Genomic DNA, 16334 nt, shown 5'->3' on the forward strand with positions numbered 1-16334 from the left:
GCATTTGACTTTATTTCTCTGACAGGAAGTGAATTATTTGCTTCAGATTGGGGGGGGCTGTCTGTAAGCAAGGACTGGCCTGTCTCCCAAGATCTGTGAGAGTGATGGGTCATCCTTCAGGACAGGTTGTAGATCCTTGATGATGCGTTGGAGAGATTTTAGTTGGGGGCTGAAGGTGATGTCTAGTGGTGTTCTGTTATTTTCTTTGTTGGGCCTGTCCTGCAGTAGGTGACTTCTGGGTTGACTTGATTACAGACAGCCCCCAATCTGAAGCAAATACTCACCAGCAACCACACAACAGAACCACTAACCCAGGAACCTATCCTTGCAACAAAGCCCGTTGCCAACTCTGCCAAATATCTATTCAGGGGACACCATCATAGGGCCTAATCACATCAGCCGCACTATCAGAGGCTCGTTGACCTGCGCATTTACCAATGTGATATATGCCATCATGTGCCAGCAATGCCCCTCTGCCATGTACATTGGTCAAACTGGACAGTCTCTACGTAAAAGAATAAATGGACACAAATCAGACGTCCAGAATTAGAACATTCAAAAACCAGTTGGAGAACATTTCAATCTCTCCGGTCACTCGATTACAGTCCTGAGGGTGGCTATCCTTCAACAAACAAACTTCAAAAACAGACTCCAACGAGAGACTGCTGAATTGGAATTAATTTGCAAACTGTATACAATTAACTTAGGCTTGAATAGAGACTGGGAATGGATGAGTCATTACACAAAGTAAAACTATTTCCCCATGTTATTTCTTCCCCCCCCCCCCCCCCGACTGTTCCTCAGATGTTCTTGTTAACTGCTGGAAATAGACTACCTTGCTTGTCACCATGAAAGGTTTTCCTCCTTTCCCCCCCCTGCTGCTGGTGATGGCTCATCTTAAGTGATCACTCTCCTTACAGTGTGTATGATAAAACCCATTGTTTCATGTTCTCTGTGTGTGTATATAAATCGCCGCACTGTATTTTCCACCAAATGCATCCGATGAAGTGAGCTGTAGCTCACGAAAGCTTATGCTCAAATAAATTTGTTAGTCTCTAAGGTGCCACAAGTACTCCTTTTCTTTTTGTGAATACAGACTAACACGGCTGCTACTCTGAAACCTGTCATTAAGGAAGGAGATTCCACCACCTCCCGAGGTAACGCATTGTAGTGCTTCGCCACCCTCCTAGTGAAAAAGGTTTTCCTAATATCCAACCTAAACCTCCCCTACTGCAACTTGATGACATTGGTGGATGTGCATGTGAATGAACCGGTGATGGTGTTGCTGATCTGGTTAGGTCCTGTGATGGTGTCGCTGGTGTAGATATGTGGGCAGAGTTGGCATTGAGGTTTGTTGCATGGATTGCTTCCTGAGTTAGAGTTGCTATGGTGCAGTGTGTAGTTGCTGGTGAGAATATGCTTCAGGTTGGCAGGTTGTCTGTGGGTGAGGACTGGCCTGCCTCCCAAGGCCTGTGAAAGTGAGGGATTGTTGTCCAGGATGGGTTGTAGTTCACTGATGATGCGTTGGAGAGGTTTTAGCTGAGGACTGTATGTAATGGCCAGTGGAGTTCTGTTGGTTTCTTTCTTGGGCTTGTCTTGCAGCAGGAGGCTTCTGGGTACACGTCTGGCTCTGTTGATCTGTTTCCTTATTTCCTCGTGTGGGTATTGTAGTTCTGAGAATGCTTGGTGAAGATCTTGTAGGTGTTGGCCTCTGTCTGAAGGATTGGAGCAAATGCGGCTGTACCTCAGCACTTGGCTGTAGACAATGGATCATGTGGTGTGTCCAGGATGGAAGCTGGAGGCATGAAGGTAGGCTTAGCGGTTGGTGGGATTTTGGCATAGCGTGGTGTTAACATGACCATCACTTATTTGAACCGTGGTGTCTAGGAAGTGGACCTCCCGTGTAGATTGGTCCAGACTGAGTTTGATGGTGGGGTGGAAGCTGTTGAATTTGTGGTGCAATTCTTCCAGAGTTTCCTTCCCATGGGTCCAGATGATGATGATGTCATCAATGTAATGTAGGTAGAGAAGGGGCGTGAGTGGACGAGAGCTGAGGAAGCGTTGTTCCAGGTCAGCCATAAAAATGTTGGCATATTGTGGGGCCATGTAGGTACCCATAGCAGTGCCACTGGTCTGGAGGTATATATTGTCACCAAATTTGAAATAATTGTGCATGAGGATAAAGTTACAGAGCTCAGCAACCAGTTGTGCTGTGGCATCATCAGGGATACTGTTCCTGACAGCTTGTATTGCACCTATGTGTGGGATGTTTGTGTAGAGAGCCTCTACATCCATGGTTGCTAGGATGGTGTTTCCTGGAAGGACACCAATGCATTGTAGTTTTCTCAGGAAACCAGTGGTGTCACGGAGATAGCTGGGAGTGCTTATTCATAGTTATTACAAGGTTTTCTGTGGGCATTAAATGTTTGTTTTACTAAGGCCATGTCTACACTATGGGCGCTACCGTGACACAGAACATCACTGCAGCTATGCCGCTGTCGTGTGGATGCTTCCTTCAGTGACAGAAGGGGTTTTACTATTGCTGTGGGTAATCCATCTTTCCAAGTGGTGGTAGCTAGATCAATGGAAGAATTCTTCTTTTGTTGTCTACAGTGGAGGTGAGGTTGGCATAGTTACGTCACTCAGGGATGTGACTCCTATTGATCTCATTGATGAAGGCTGCTAAGTGCCTAAATCCTGACTGAAAATGAAACGTAGGCTCTTAAACCAGGTAGGCATTGCCATGCTGAATGGAGCAACAGTGAAACAGCTGTAAAAATCTGGGCCTAGCCACTATGGATAGCCATCAGACGACTTGCCATCTGTTAGCTATGGCAGTTCTCTGGTGTGACATGGGGAAGCCTATGAAGATCTTTGGAGAAGCCTGCAGGAAAAAGGACCCCTGCAGTATATGTGTTGCATTGTAGAGGAGGATCTTCATCAAAGGGCCAGCTGCTCTCACTAAGAGCAGGATCTTTGTGAAAGTTCCCAGCTGGCTCAGAAGCCAAGCTCTGGAGCCATCTGAACACTTTCCTGAACACTGGGATCTTTGGCAAAGAAATTACTATTTCTATGAAGTGCTGTGGGGAATTAATGATGTACAAACATACACACCCATTGAGCAAGCTCTGTAAGTGAGGGCTGCAGCTCACCAGCACACGACCCAGGATGGGCAACGGGGGAAGCATTTTGGCCAGGAACACCAGGGCAAACACCTACTTTTCCAGAGAGTGAAATGGGATTGTAATGGCCCCACAGATTGGATGAGATCTCTGCATATAGGTTGCTTCTGCAACACCAACCTCAACTTGATGAAGGGCTGAGTCAGCCCTGCTGGGACCGAGGGCATCTGTGAATCACAAACCCCAGGTTTATAGCACAGAGCCATTCTCTCCGGTTCACTCTAGTGTAGTGCTAGGATCCACCTCGCCACCCCTCACTGCACCCGGAGGTGTCTCTGATCTGGGGAACTTAAACCAATAGAGCAACACTCCGATACCCCTACTTACCTTGAGTACTGTAGTCAATGGGACTACTCGTGATGATCCTAAGCTGGCCTATAAACTGCACTATAACTAATACACACACATATATATTAAACTTACCTGAGCAAATAACACTGGCTGTGTCTCTGGGGAAGCAGGCTGGGGTGCCCAGGGCCATGCGAGAACAATCCCACAGACAAGGTTCAGTCCCTTCACAATGAAAAGTGTCGCTCCATACGGTTCCGCTCCCTTCCCCAAAATGGGCTCCTCCCTGGATCGACTCGGCGTAGCCACAGTTCAGCTGATGGCAGAGGACGTTGGCATCTTGCAAATCCCAGTGGGAGTCACAGAGGCTTCCCCATGTGTCTCCATGTCGGATCTCCACTCTCCCGGAGCACTCAGTGCCGTTCACTAACCTGCCGCCCAGGCACCCTGAGCACAAGGGAAAGTGAGTGTCGAGGTGGCAAAGTGATCAGTGTTAATGGCAACGGCAGGGAGGGGGGTGGGGAACAGGAAGGGATAGTTGCTCGTGATCAATGCTAGCAGTTACCCTGTGGGGGCTGTGGGACTATTCTGCACCTGCACCTGCACATTCACAAACTGATACTTGATCCACGTTAGTTAGTGTGAAGGCAGGACCAGGGACCAGAATTTGGCTTCCTTGGTACGTTCCATACTCAAGGCACCACAAGCATTTCACAGAGGGATCAGTTCCAGCGGACTTGGCTGCTGCAGGGACAGGGCCAATTTATTGGCCAGTCCCCACCTGATGTAAATCAGCATACCCTCACTGAGCCCAATGGAGCTTGGCTGATTGACGCACCGGGAAGATCTGGCTGAGGATGTTCTCCAATCCTTTTCTTTCCCCCTGCAGCTGCTCACCTGAACACACCACGCTGGCTTCACTCCCAGCGGGACACTCAGTTGTGCCCAGCGCAGTTACAAGACAGTCCCTCAGGCGGGATTCATTCCTCTCGCAGCCAAACTTGCCGTTCCAGACAGGCCCGTCTCCTGTGCCAAAGAGCTGCCCGGCTGGAATTGACAGGGCGACTCCACAGTCAAACTGCTTGCAGAGGGTGTGGGCAGCCTGTAAATCCCACTGGGAGTCACAGAGGGTTCCCCAGGTGTCTCCATGGTGAAGCTCCACTCTCCCCGAACACCCTGTGCTGCCATTTGCCAGCCTGTACCCGCCGTACCCTGAGAAGCAGAAGGGAGATCAGAAGGACATTTCTCTTGCACAATTCTATCCAAAGATGTGATCAAGGAGCCCCAGTGACCTGGGACAATTAAATAATAATTATTTCCTAGTTGACTGGGCACTTTGTAAATCAGGATGTTCATAAGCCATGAATTCTCCTCTTCTGTGTGTGTGCTGCAATCTATGGGAGCCCTACCTGTTTGTGGGCCCCGGTAGCAACTATACAACCACCATTATCCCCATTCCATTATAACAAAATGTACAGGGCAGGGAGGAGCACTGGGGAATCACATAGCAATCTTGTAGCCTATGGGAAAAACCACTGGACTGGGACTATCCCCAGCTTTGCCACTGGCCTGCTGTCTGACCTTGGGCAAGTCTGAGGTTCTGAGCCCCAGAAGGTGGTGAGAGGCAGACCTGCTGAAAGTCTCTGGGCAAAGATAAAAGCAGTGGACAATAGTGGTGATGTAATGGTAGGGGTCTACTATAGACCACCCACTCAGGAGAAGGAATGGATGAGGCATTTCTACAACAAACATAAATATTCAAAACACAAGACCTGACAGTAACAGGGGAGTTTATCTACCCAGACATCTGTTGGAAAAGTAATAAGGCAAAACACTAAATGTTCAATCAGTTCTTGAAATGTGTTGTGGAAAACTTTTTGTTCCATAAAAGTAGAGGAAGTAGCCAGGAGGACCGACCTTTGAGACTAGATTCTGACCAAGAGGGAGGAATTGTTAGTGAATCTGAAGGTGGAAAGCAACTTGGGTGAAGGTGACCACGAAACAATAGTTTCAATGATTCTAAGGAAAGGAAGGAGTGAAAGAAGCAGAATAAGGAAAATGGACTTCAAACACCCCAGACTTTAACAAACATAGTGAACTGATAGCTAAGTTCCCATAGGAAGAAAATCTTAGGGGAAAAAAGGAGGTCAGGAGACCTGACAGTTTCTCAGTATTAAAGACACAACTGCAAACTATCCTGATGTGAAGGAAAAACAGAAAGAATCTTAAGAGAACATTAGGGCTCCACAGGAGCTCTTTAAGGACTGAAAATCAAAAAGGAATCGTACAGAAAGTGGAAATGTGAAGCACTTGCTATGGATGAGCACAAAACCACAGCACCAGCATGTTTCAGAGTAGCAGCCGTGTTAGTCTGTATTCACAAAAAGAAAAGGAGTATTTGTGGCACCTTAGAGACTAAAATTTATTTGAGCATAAGCACCAGCATGTAGGGACTAAATCAGAGAGGCTAAAGCACAATACGAGTTACACCCAGCAAGGGACATAAAAAGATAATAATAAAGAAGTTCTCTAAATACATTAGGGGATAAGAGAAAGATGAAGTAAAGTACAGGTCCTCTACTTAGTTAAAAGAAGAGCTAATAAGGGATAATATCAAAAAGGCAAGGTCAAATAGCTACATGCTTGCAGTTTTTCCTCATCAAAATGGGAGAACAAAATAAAAAATAAATGTACTGTAAAAAGAGAAAAAAAATGTTTGGGCAACCGACCTTGGTTTTAGGTGCCTCTAACATGTAAGCTTTATCATTGTTATAACTAGAAATATTTTGCTAATAAAAATAACGAATTGTTATTGGCTGTTGCTGGGGAAATTATTAGCCCATTAGAGGCTATTATGAGCTGGGTGCTTTATCCAAAGAAAATGTACAAAGAAATTATTTAGAAAGTGTGCTTTGGAGCCGTCTGAGGAAGCTTTCCTTTTGGCAGGGATTTTACACCTAAGTTCCCCAATAGTCAGATGGAAGGACGGGGCCCCCGGTAGCCTGGCTGTTAATTTCTTGAGACCGTTTCAGACTTTTTAGGTAACTGTAAATATTTGGAATGCTCTGTACCCTACTGCTACAGCATACATAGCGTGCACGTGCTTGAAACCTAATAAAGTAGTTTTAGGTAAAGCACTCTGGTTTGCATCAATCATTTATCAGAGAGAGGAGTTATGGCCATATTAATTTTTTTCTTGAAGAAAACCAGTTAAATTACCACTGATTTGGGTTCTAAAACCTCTGGGTAACAAGCCCAGCTGAGGACACACTCTTTACCTTAACACACAGCATGGAGCTGATTTATGGTAAAACCAAGAATAAGTTTATTAATAGAGAACATAGATTTAAATGATACTAAGCAGAGATAACAGAAGCAGAAAATGCTTACAAACAAAACCAAATACAACACTTTCTAGTGTCTAAGACTTTTCTTTAGCAAACTATGATCTTTGCCTCAACAGCTTTCTCACATCAAACTACCAGCATCTCCAAGCCTTCCGGCAGGAGGATCCAACATTCACTGAATTGGAGGGTGCTGTCCTCTTTGCCCACTAAATGATGGGTAATTAACAAGTTTTCTCCCCTTCTTTGTATACTCTAGTAACCTTTTGAAATGTGTTTGTCCGATGTGCATCCCCAGATAACTTTCTTCTCCTTTGCTATTTGACTCTTCCTAGTGACTTCCCATCATCCTCTTGGCTCATATGTAAAATAATTTCCACTGTCTCTGGCCTCACCTTGCTCACTTTACATTGGAGACACAGGTAAACAGGCAAAACAACAGCCCTTTGTCTAGGATAAACTTGTTTCTCAAGTCTGTCCCCAAAACATATTTTAGGAACATATTTCCATCACACATACATAACTCTACTCGCCATCTGTATATACCTCCCACAATGATATCCATAACCAGCATGTCTCCAGTTTTTATATGATATCTTACCCAAGTGAGCTGTAGCTCACGAAAGCTTATGCTCAAATAAATGTGTTGGTCTCTAAGGTGCCACAAGTCCTCCTTTTCTTTTGCCCCAATACACTGTTATAGTACAATAATAAATTGTGTTTACAAACAATTGTTTCAACTGCTTATTCTTTGGGTTTCAGGCCTCCTGTTCTGCCCTTGGGGTGTCTGCACCCTGATTGTCACACAAAGATACTTAAGGACCTAGCTGAAGCACTGGTGGAGCCGTTAGCCATTCTATACAGACAGGTGTAGCGGCACAGTTGTGTTGTGGTGCTTGTTTGGGGTTTGGTTTTGCTGTTGGGGGGGTGTTTTGGTTTGGTTTGTGTTTCCCAGATTAATAGGATTTCGGGGGGAAGGTGATGACAGACACAGAGGCAGCAGTGGGAGTGACCCAGGCAATGGAAGACACAATGAGGATGATGGGAAGCTGTGGTATGTACATGATCCTGGAGGGGGGACCTGGTAAGAGTTTTGTCTGCATGAAATGCCGTCTGATAGAGCTGATGGAGGAAAAGATCTGAGGTTTGGAGATGCAGGTGGAAAGTTCGAGCAGATTATGGAGCAAAGACATGAGGTGTCTGAAGGGAAAAGTTCAGGCTTGCAGATGGAAGCAGGACTGAGGAATTCTGAGGGGAGACTGCTGGGTGAGGAAAGTGGTCAGTGGAAGCATGTGACGAAAAGAACCAGGCAGAGGAAAAGAAGGGCTAGTGAAGGAGAAATAGAGCTCAAGAATAGGTTTGTAGAGTTGGAAAATGAAGAAGGGGCTCAGCAGGTAGTCACTAAAGGCGGAAGGGCAAGGAAGGAGAGAAGAGCGGCTAGTCCTATAGGAAAAGGGAAAGAGTCAATGGAGACTACACCAACTATGAGCCCCAAGAGGACAGGGGATAGATTGCAGAGGATTGCAAGGGAGAATAGGAATGGAAAGAACTTGCAGCCAGAGGGAACAGGGGAGAGACTGGAGAATAGCACCGTCACCAGGAAAATGCAGGTCTATGTGATCGGGGACTTTTTACTGAAAAGAATAGACAGGGCTGATCCAGAGAATAGAATGGTGTGCTCTCTTCCAGGTGCTAAGATACGGGATGTAGACCTGAGGTTGAAAAGGATCCTAAATGGAGCGGGAAAGAATCCCCTAATTATCCTTCATGTGGGAACAAATGATATGGCTAGATTCTCACTGGAAAGTATTAAGGGAGACTATGCTAGGGTGGGGAAGACGCATAAGGAAATCGAGGCTCAGGTGATCTTTAGCAGGAACCTTCCTGTTCCTAGAGAAGGGCAACAAAGGTGTGACACGATTATGACTGTCAACAGCTGGCTCTGGCAGTGGTGCTATAAGGAGGGCTTTGGGATGTACAGCCACTGGGAGGCATTCATGGACAGAGGACAGTTTTCTCGGGATGGACTTCATCTGAGTAGGGAAGGAAACAGACTTCTAAGATGGAGGCTGGCACAACTGATTAAGAAAGCCTTAAACTAGGAATTTGGGGGAGATGGTTGGGAGATATCCAGGTAATCTCCACGCTGGATTTTAGCATTGAGAGGGAAGAAAACGAAGTAAGAAAGGATACAGCCGTGGGTAGGAGAATGGATATAAGGAGGAAGGGCAGTGTGGATACCAGTCTAATAGGTTATACTGGCTGTAGAATGAGCGTGCCTAATCGGGTACAGAATGTGAATGATGCCAAACAGCAAAAATTAAGATGTTTGTACACCAATGCGAGGAGCCTAGGTAACAAAATGGAGGAACTAGAGCTACTGGTGCAGGAAGTGAAACCAGATATTATAGGGATAACCGAAACATGGTGGAATAGTAGTCATGACTGGATTATGGGTATTGAAGGGTATGTGCTGTTTAGAAAAGATAGAAATAAAGGAAAAGGTGGTGGAGTAGCATTGTATATCAATGATGAGGTAGAATATTAAGAAATAAGAAGCGATGGAATGGATAAGACAGAGTCTGTCTGGGCAAAAATTACATTGGAGAAGAAAACTACTAGAGCCTCCCCTGGGATAGTGCTTGGGGTGTGCTATTGACCACTGGGATCTAATTTGGATATGGATAGAGCCCTCTTTAATGTTTTTAATGAAGTAAATACTAATGGAAACAGTGTGATCATGGGAGTCTTTAACTTCCCAGATATAGACTGGAGGACAAGTGCTAGTAATAATAATAGGGCTCAGATTTTCCTCGATGCGATAGCTGATGGATTCCTTCATCAAGTAGTTGCTGAACTGACTAGAGGGGATGTCATTTTAGATTTGGTTTTGGTGAGTAGTGAGGACCTCATAGAAGAAATGCTTGTAGGGGACAATCTTGGTTCAAGTTATCATGAGCTAATTCAGTTCAAACTGAATGGAAGGATTAACAAAAATAAATCTGCAACTAGGGTTTTTGATTTCAAAAGGGCTGACTTTCAAAAATTAAGGAAATTAGTTAGGGAAGTGGATTGGATTGAAGAACTTATGGATGTAAAGGTAGAGGAGGCCTGGGATTACTTTCAATCAAAGCTGCAGAAGCTATCGGAAGCCTGCATCCCAAGAAAGGGAAAAAAATTCATAGGCAGGAGTTGTAGACCAAGCTGGATGAGCAAGCATCTCAGAGAGGTGATTAAGAAGAAGCAGAAAGCATACAGGGAGTGGAAGATGGGAGATCAGCAAAGAAAACTACCTTATTGAGGTCAGAACATGTGGGGATAAAGTGAGACAGGCTATAAGTCAAGTAGAGTTGGACCTTGCAAAGGGAATTAAAACCAATAGTAAAAGGTTCTATAGCCATATAAATAAGAAGAAAACTAAGAAAGAAGTGGGACTGCTAAACACTGAGGATGGAGTGGAAATTAAGGATAATCTAGGCATGGCCCAATATCTAAACAAATACTTTGCCTCAGTATTTAAAGAGGCTAAAGAGAATCTTAGGGATAATAGTAGCATGACAAATGGGAATGAGGATATGGAGGTAGATATTACCATATCTGAGGTAGAAGCAAAACTGAAACAACTTAATAGGACTAAATCGGAGGGCCCAGATAATCTTCATCCAAGAATATTAAAGGAATTGGCACCTGAAATTGCAAGCCCATTAGCAAAAATTTTTAATGAATCTGTAAACTCAGGGGTTGTACCATATGATTGGAGAATTGCTAACATAGGAACTATGTTTAAGAAAGGGAAAAAGGAATGATCCAGGTAACTACAGGTCTATTAGTTTGACATCTGTAGTATGCAAGGTCTTGGAAAAAATTTTAAAGGAGAAAGTCATTAAGGACATTAAGGTCAATGGTAAATGGGACAAAATACAACATGGTTTTACAAAACGTAGATTGTGCCAAACCAACCTGATCTCCTTCTTTGAGAAAGTAACAGTTTTTTTAAAACAAAGGAAATGCAGTGGATCTAATTTACCTACATTTCAGTAAGGTGTTTGATACCGTGCCACATGGGGAATTATTAGTTAAACTGGAAAAGATGGGGATCAATATGAAAATTGAAAGGTGGGTAAGGAAATGGTTAACAGGGAGACTTCAGTAGGTCCTACAGAAAGGTGAACTGTCAGGCTGCATCGGAAATGCATCCTATGAAGTGAGCTGTAGCTCACAAAAGCTTATGCTCTAATAAATTAGTTAGTCTCTAAGGTGCCGCAAGTACGCCTTTTCTTTTTGCGAATACAGACTAACACGGCTGCTACTCTGAAATCTGTCAGGCTGGAAGGAGGTTACCAGTGGAATTCCTCAGAGATCAGTTTTGGGACCAATCTTATTTCATCTTTTTATTACTGACCTTGGCACAAAAAGTGGGAGTGTGCTAATAAAGTTTGCAGATGATACATAGCTGGGAGGTATTGCCAATTTAGAAAGAGACCGGGATATAATAAGGGAAGATTTGGATGACCTTGTAAATTGCAGTAATAGGATGAAATTTAATAGCGAGAAGTGTAAGGTTATGCATTTAGGGATTAATAACAGGCATTTTAGTTATAAGCTGGGGACGCCTCAATTAGAATTAAAAGAGGAGGAGAAGGACCTTGGAGTATTGGTTGATCATAGGATGACTATGAGCCGCCAATGTGACATGGCCATGAAAAAAGCTAATGCAGTCTTGGGATGCATCAGGCGAGGTATTTCCAGTAGAGATAAGGAGCATGGATTTAGTACCGTTATACAAGGCACTGGTGAGATCTCACCTGGAATACTATGTGCAGTTCTGGTCTCCCATGTTTAAGAAGGATGAATTCAAACTGGAACAGGTTCAGAGAAGGGCTACTAGGATGATCCGAGGAATGGAAAACCTGTCTTATGAAAGGAGACTCAAGGAGCTTGGCTTGTTTAACCTAACTAAAAGAAGGTTGAGGGGAGATATGATTGCTCTCTATAAATATATCAGAGGGATAAATACCAGAGAGGGAGAGGAATTATTTAAGCTCAATACCAATGTGAACACAAGAACAAATGGATATAAACTGGTCATTGGGAAGTTTAGACTTGAAATTAGACGAAGGTTTCTAACCATCAGAGGAGTGAAGTTTTGGAATAGCCTTCCAAGGGAAGCAGTAGGGCGAAAAGACCTATCTGGCTTTAAGATTAAACTCAATAAGTTTATGGAGGAGATGGTATGATGGAACAACATGATTTTGGTAATTAATTGATCTTTAAATATTCATGGTAAATAGGCCTAATGGCCTGTGATGGGATGTTAGATGGGGTGGGATCTGAGTTACTACAGAGAATTCTTTCCTGGGTATCTGGCTGGTGAATCTTGCCCATATATACTCAGGGTTTAGCTGATCGCCATATTTGGGGTTAGGAAGGAATTTTCCTCCAGGGCAGATTGGAAGAGGCCCTGCAGGTTTTTCACCTTCCTCTGTAGCATGGGGCACGGGTCACTTGCTGGAGGATTTTCAGTCCTTGATGTCTTTAAGCCTTTGAGTTTATTTGAGGACTTCATTAGCTCAGACACAGGTGAGAAGTTTATTGCAGGAGTGGGTGGGAGAGATTCTGTGGCCTGCGTTATGCAGGAGGTCAGACTAGATGATCATAATGGTCCCTTCTGACCTTAATATCTATGAATCTTTGAGAACTCATCGAGGACAGGTGAAGTCCCAGAGGACTGGAGAAGGGAAAGTACCTACCTATAAAGACTGAAATAAAGGGGACCCTGTCAGTTTAACTTCAATACTCAAAAGATACTGGAACAAATTATTAAATAAATTTATAAGCATCTACAGGATAACAGAGTTATAAGGAAGAGTCAGCATAGATTTCTCAAAAACAAATCATGCCATACCAACCTAATTTGCTACTTTCACGGGGTTACTGGCCTCCTGGGTAGGGCTGAAGTAGTAGACGGGAGATATCTTGATTTTAGTTAGGCTTTTGATACAGTGGCACACAGCATTCTCATAAACAAATTAGAGAAATGTGGTCTAGATGAAATTACTATAAGGTGGGTACACAACTGGTTGAATAATCGTACTCAAACAGAAAAGGAGTACTTGTGGCACCTTAGAGACTAACAAATTTATTAGAGCATAAGCTTTCGTGAGCTGTAGCTCACGAAAGCTTATGCTCTAATAAATTTGTTAGTCTCCAAGGTGCCACAAGTATTCCTTTTCTTTGTGCGAATACAGACTAACACGGCTGCTACTCTGAAACCCGTACTCAAACAGTCGTCATCAGTGGTTTGCTGTCCAACTGGGAATGTGTATCTAGTAGGGTGCCATGGGGTAAGTCCTGGGTCTGGTACTATTCAATATTTTCATTAATGACTTGGATAATGGAATGGAGAGTAAGCTTATAAAATGTGCAAGTGACCCAAGCTGGGAGGGATTGAAAGCACTTGGAGGACAGGATTAGAATTCAATATGACCTTGACAAGTTGCAAAGCAGGTTTGAAAACAAGATGAAATTCAATAAAGAAAAGGGCAAAGTACTACACTTAGGAATGGAAAGCCAAATGCACAACTTCCAAAGGGGGAATAACTGTACTAGGTGGTAGTACTGCTGAAAAAGATCTGGGGTAACTGTAGATCACATTCAATATGATTTAACAGTTGGATGCAATTTTGAAAATGCTAGTATCATTCTGGTGTGTATTAACAGGAATGTCATATGTAAGACAGAGGATGTAACTGTCCTGATCTAGGGGGCACTGGTGAGGCCTCTGCTGGAGTGCAGTGTCCAATTCTGGGTGCCACACTTTAGAAAAGATATAGAAGTAATTGGAGATGGTCCAGAGGAGAGCAACAAAAATGATAAAAGATTTAGAAAACCTGACCTAGGAGGAGAAGTTAAAAAAACTTGGCATGTTTAGTCTTCAGAATAGAAGACTTTGGAGGACATGATATCAGTCTTCAAATATATTAAGTGCTGTTCTACAGAGAACGAGGGTGATTTTTTTCTTCCTGTCCACTGAATATAAGACAAAAAGTAATGGTGTCAACCTGCACCAAGGGAGATTTATGTTAGATATTAGGAGAAACATCCAAACTAGAAGGGTAGTTTAGGTTCATTCTAGAATAGGCTGCCAAGGGAGGTTGTAGAATCCACATCACTGAAGGTTTTTAAGAACAGGATGGATAAACTTCTGTCTAGATTTAACTGGTCCTGGCACAGTACAGGGGGCTGAACCTGATAACCTCTCAAGGTCTCTTCCAGCCTGACATTTCTTTGATTCTTTGAAGATACTTCACTGTTCTCTGCCTCAGTTTCCCATGTGTGAAATGTGGATAATGATGTAAGTACTTTGAGGACTACTGATGAAAAGCTCTATAGAAAAACTAGGTCTTTAGATTATTAGTCACAGCTGAAAACCTGGTGGGAACTACAACAGTTTAGAAAAACCATTGACTCCTACCAACAAACATTTCTCTTTCAGTTTAAAAACCTAGGAAATTAAATGGCAAAAATCTTTGTTAATTTATGACTTAATGCACATACTCTTCCACTCTGCCTTTTCACTGTAATAGTCAGGCACTATCTGCACTTTCCCTATTCTCAAACACTGAGCCTGCCCCCTGAAAGCATACCACACTTGCAAAATACAACAACCACCCTTTTACCGCCCATTTACACATCAACACAAGATATCACCTAAACATATATTTTCCTCCACCCATCATTAAATCCACATACAGCTCTCATGTCCCAACTCACTACTGACAGTACCCATAGCAAGATGAACCCCGTGCCCTGCTCCTGACACAGCCTACACAAATGATGCTAACTACAACCTCAAGGTCCATATGCACATCTTTCCTTTGATAACACACATGCGGGCACTCAAGTCCAATTCTCCTCATATCACATTCACACCTCTCTGATGCTCCTCAAACTAATCCCCAGATCTCCTCATATTACAACCACAGCTCTCCCAATCTACTCCAGCGTATTCCTCCACCATTCAGTGCAGCCACACCTAATGCAGTGACTGCAGCTGGAGAGCAGATAAGCCCCATGGTTATTGCCAGCTCCAGGAGGATCCCTTGGTGAAGAGCTGCTTGGGGCTTTCATTGGTGGAACTGTAAGAGTTGTGAACTGCCTCAGTTAACTCAAAAGTGCTCAATCTGGGGCTTTCTGATGACAGTTAAAAAGCAAACACTGGTGACTATCTCCCTGCCCCAAGTTGTAGAGCTATTCTGAGATTGTGGGTAGAATTGGGGATTCAGAGCAGACTTTGAGTAGAATTAAATGGTAAAAAAACATCATTAATGCAGAGTTAAGGTTGCCCAATGATACCCTGGATGCCTCCAGAATGTTGAGTTCAGCAAGGGAGGGTCCCCCAAGTACAGGGCACAATCTCACAGCGTGATGAGTGAATTCTGTGAGGGGCTGAGCACCCTTAACTGCCACTGCTGGATAGGACCCAAAGTGAGTAAAACACACTATTGAAGGGATAAAAGAGGGAAGGGGCATGGAGAGGTGAAAGCTCTATTATCTCTAGAAACTAACACGAAGAAATGTGTAGGAATGAGCACCATGGGGCTGAGGTCTCCCTCTCTCCCCGCCACCAGCCATATATTTCCTGGCTGGTTTTTGAGTAGCCTGAGTAGTTTTTCTTTGGCCTTGCCAGTTGCTGGTCCAAAGGTGTTATTGGCTGGGGGCAGGGAGGGGTTGGTGTTGACAGGATTTCTAAGCTGTGCACATATGCTCCTGGGCGTGCAGTGATCTCAGAACTCCAGCTATGCGTGTCACAGCTGGGAACACACAAGGGCCTCGCGGCTGGCACACTCATCCTGATCTGCAGGTGTGCAGTGTGCCAAGACAAACACCAGTCAATGGGAGAGCACTGCCGCACTCCCAACCCCAAATTCCACCAAACCTCCCATAACTTTCTGAGCACTGAGCCCCTCCCCATGTTTGCCCCCAGCCCTGGGACTTGGCCCTGCTCATAGACCAGCCTCACCTCTTCTGGGACCTCACCCTGTTCAGACAAGTGACACCTCCCCTGGGATCTGGGCCTGCCCACAGCTGGGCCAGTTTTTCTGTGCCTTGGCGGTAGCAACCCCATCCTATACAGAAAGGCAGCCCCTCTCCAATCCTAGCTTCCTCTCTCCAGGACTTCAACTTTCAGGAAAAAGACCTCTGTTTTCCATTTCCCCAGCCCATCCCAATACCCGACCTGGCAGAATGATTATGGCCAGCCAGCCAGGGGTCCTCATTGACACAGTGACAGGCTATCCAGCTGAGTGCTGTGGAATGGGCTTTTGGCCAGTGGTGTGTTCCACAGGCAGGCTAGTGGGCAGTGCAGATCCTTTCCAGGCTCTGCCATTAGCGGTGATGTTGGGAAAAGCACCTCACTGGTGGCCCTGCCCTTCTTTTAGCTCATCCATTTAGATTTGTGTCCTGACAAGACCCGGCCCTGACAAAAAGGCGACTTTTCTTACCCATATAAGAAGATCCC

At 44.3% G+C, this 16334-nt stretch overlaps 2 protein-coding genes and 1 long non-coding RNA gene across 3 annotated transcripts in view; 1 reads left to right on the plus strand and 2 right to left on the minus strand.

Moving 5' to 3' along the window:
* Positions 1 to 16334, minus strand: part of LOC119860485 (scavenger receptor cysteine-rich type 1 protein M130-like) — a 1081813-nt gene that overhangs the window by 168145 nt on the left and 897334 nt on the right. The window lies entirely within an intron of this gene.
* LOC122460107 overlaps positions 1 to 16334 on the plus strand; it is a 109741-nt gene that overhangs the window by 24454 nt on the left and 68953 nt on the right. The gene's annotated exons all lie outside the window — the stretch shown is intronic.
* The window catches only part of LOC119860592 (antigen WC1.1-like), a 73524-nt gene that overhangs the window by 23797 nt on the left and 33393 nt on the right, over positions 1 to 16334 (minus strand). Inside the window, exons 4-5 of the mRNA XM_038414464.2 lie at positions 4368 to 4682; positions 3606 to 3917 (exon numbers count right to left, since the gene is read on the minus strand). Coding sequence (XP_038270392.1) covers positions 3606 to 3917; positions 4368 to 4682 — 627 coding nt within the window. The remainder of the gene's footprint in view (positions 1 to 3605; positions 3918 to 4367; positions 4683 to 16334) is intronic.

Source organism: Dermochelys coriacea, chromosome 1, assembly GCF_009764565.3.
Source record: "Dermochelys coriacea isolate rDerCor1 chromosome 1, rDerCor1.pri.v4, whole genome shotgun sequence".
In the NCBI taxonomy this organism is placed as follows: Eukaryota; Metazoa; Chordata; order Testudines; family Dermochelyidae; genus Dermochelys; species Dermochelys coriacea.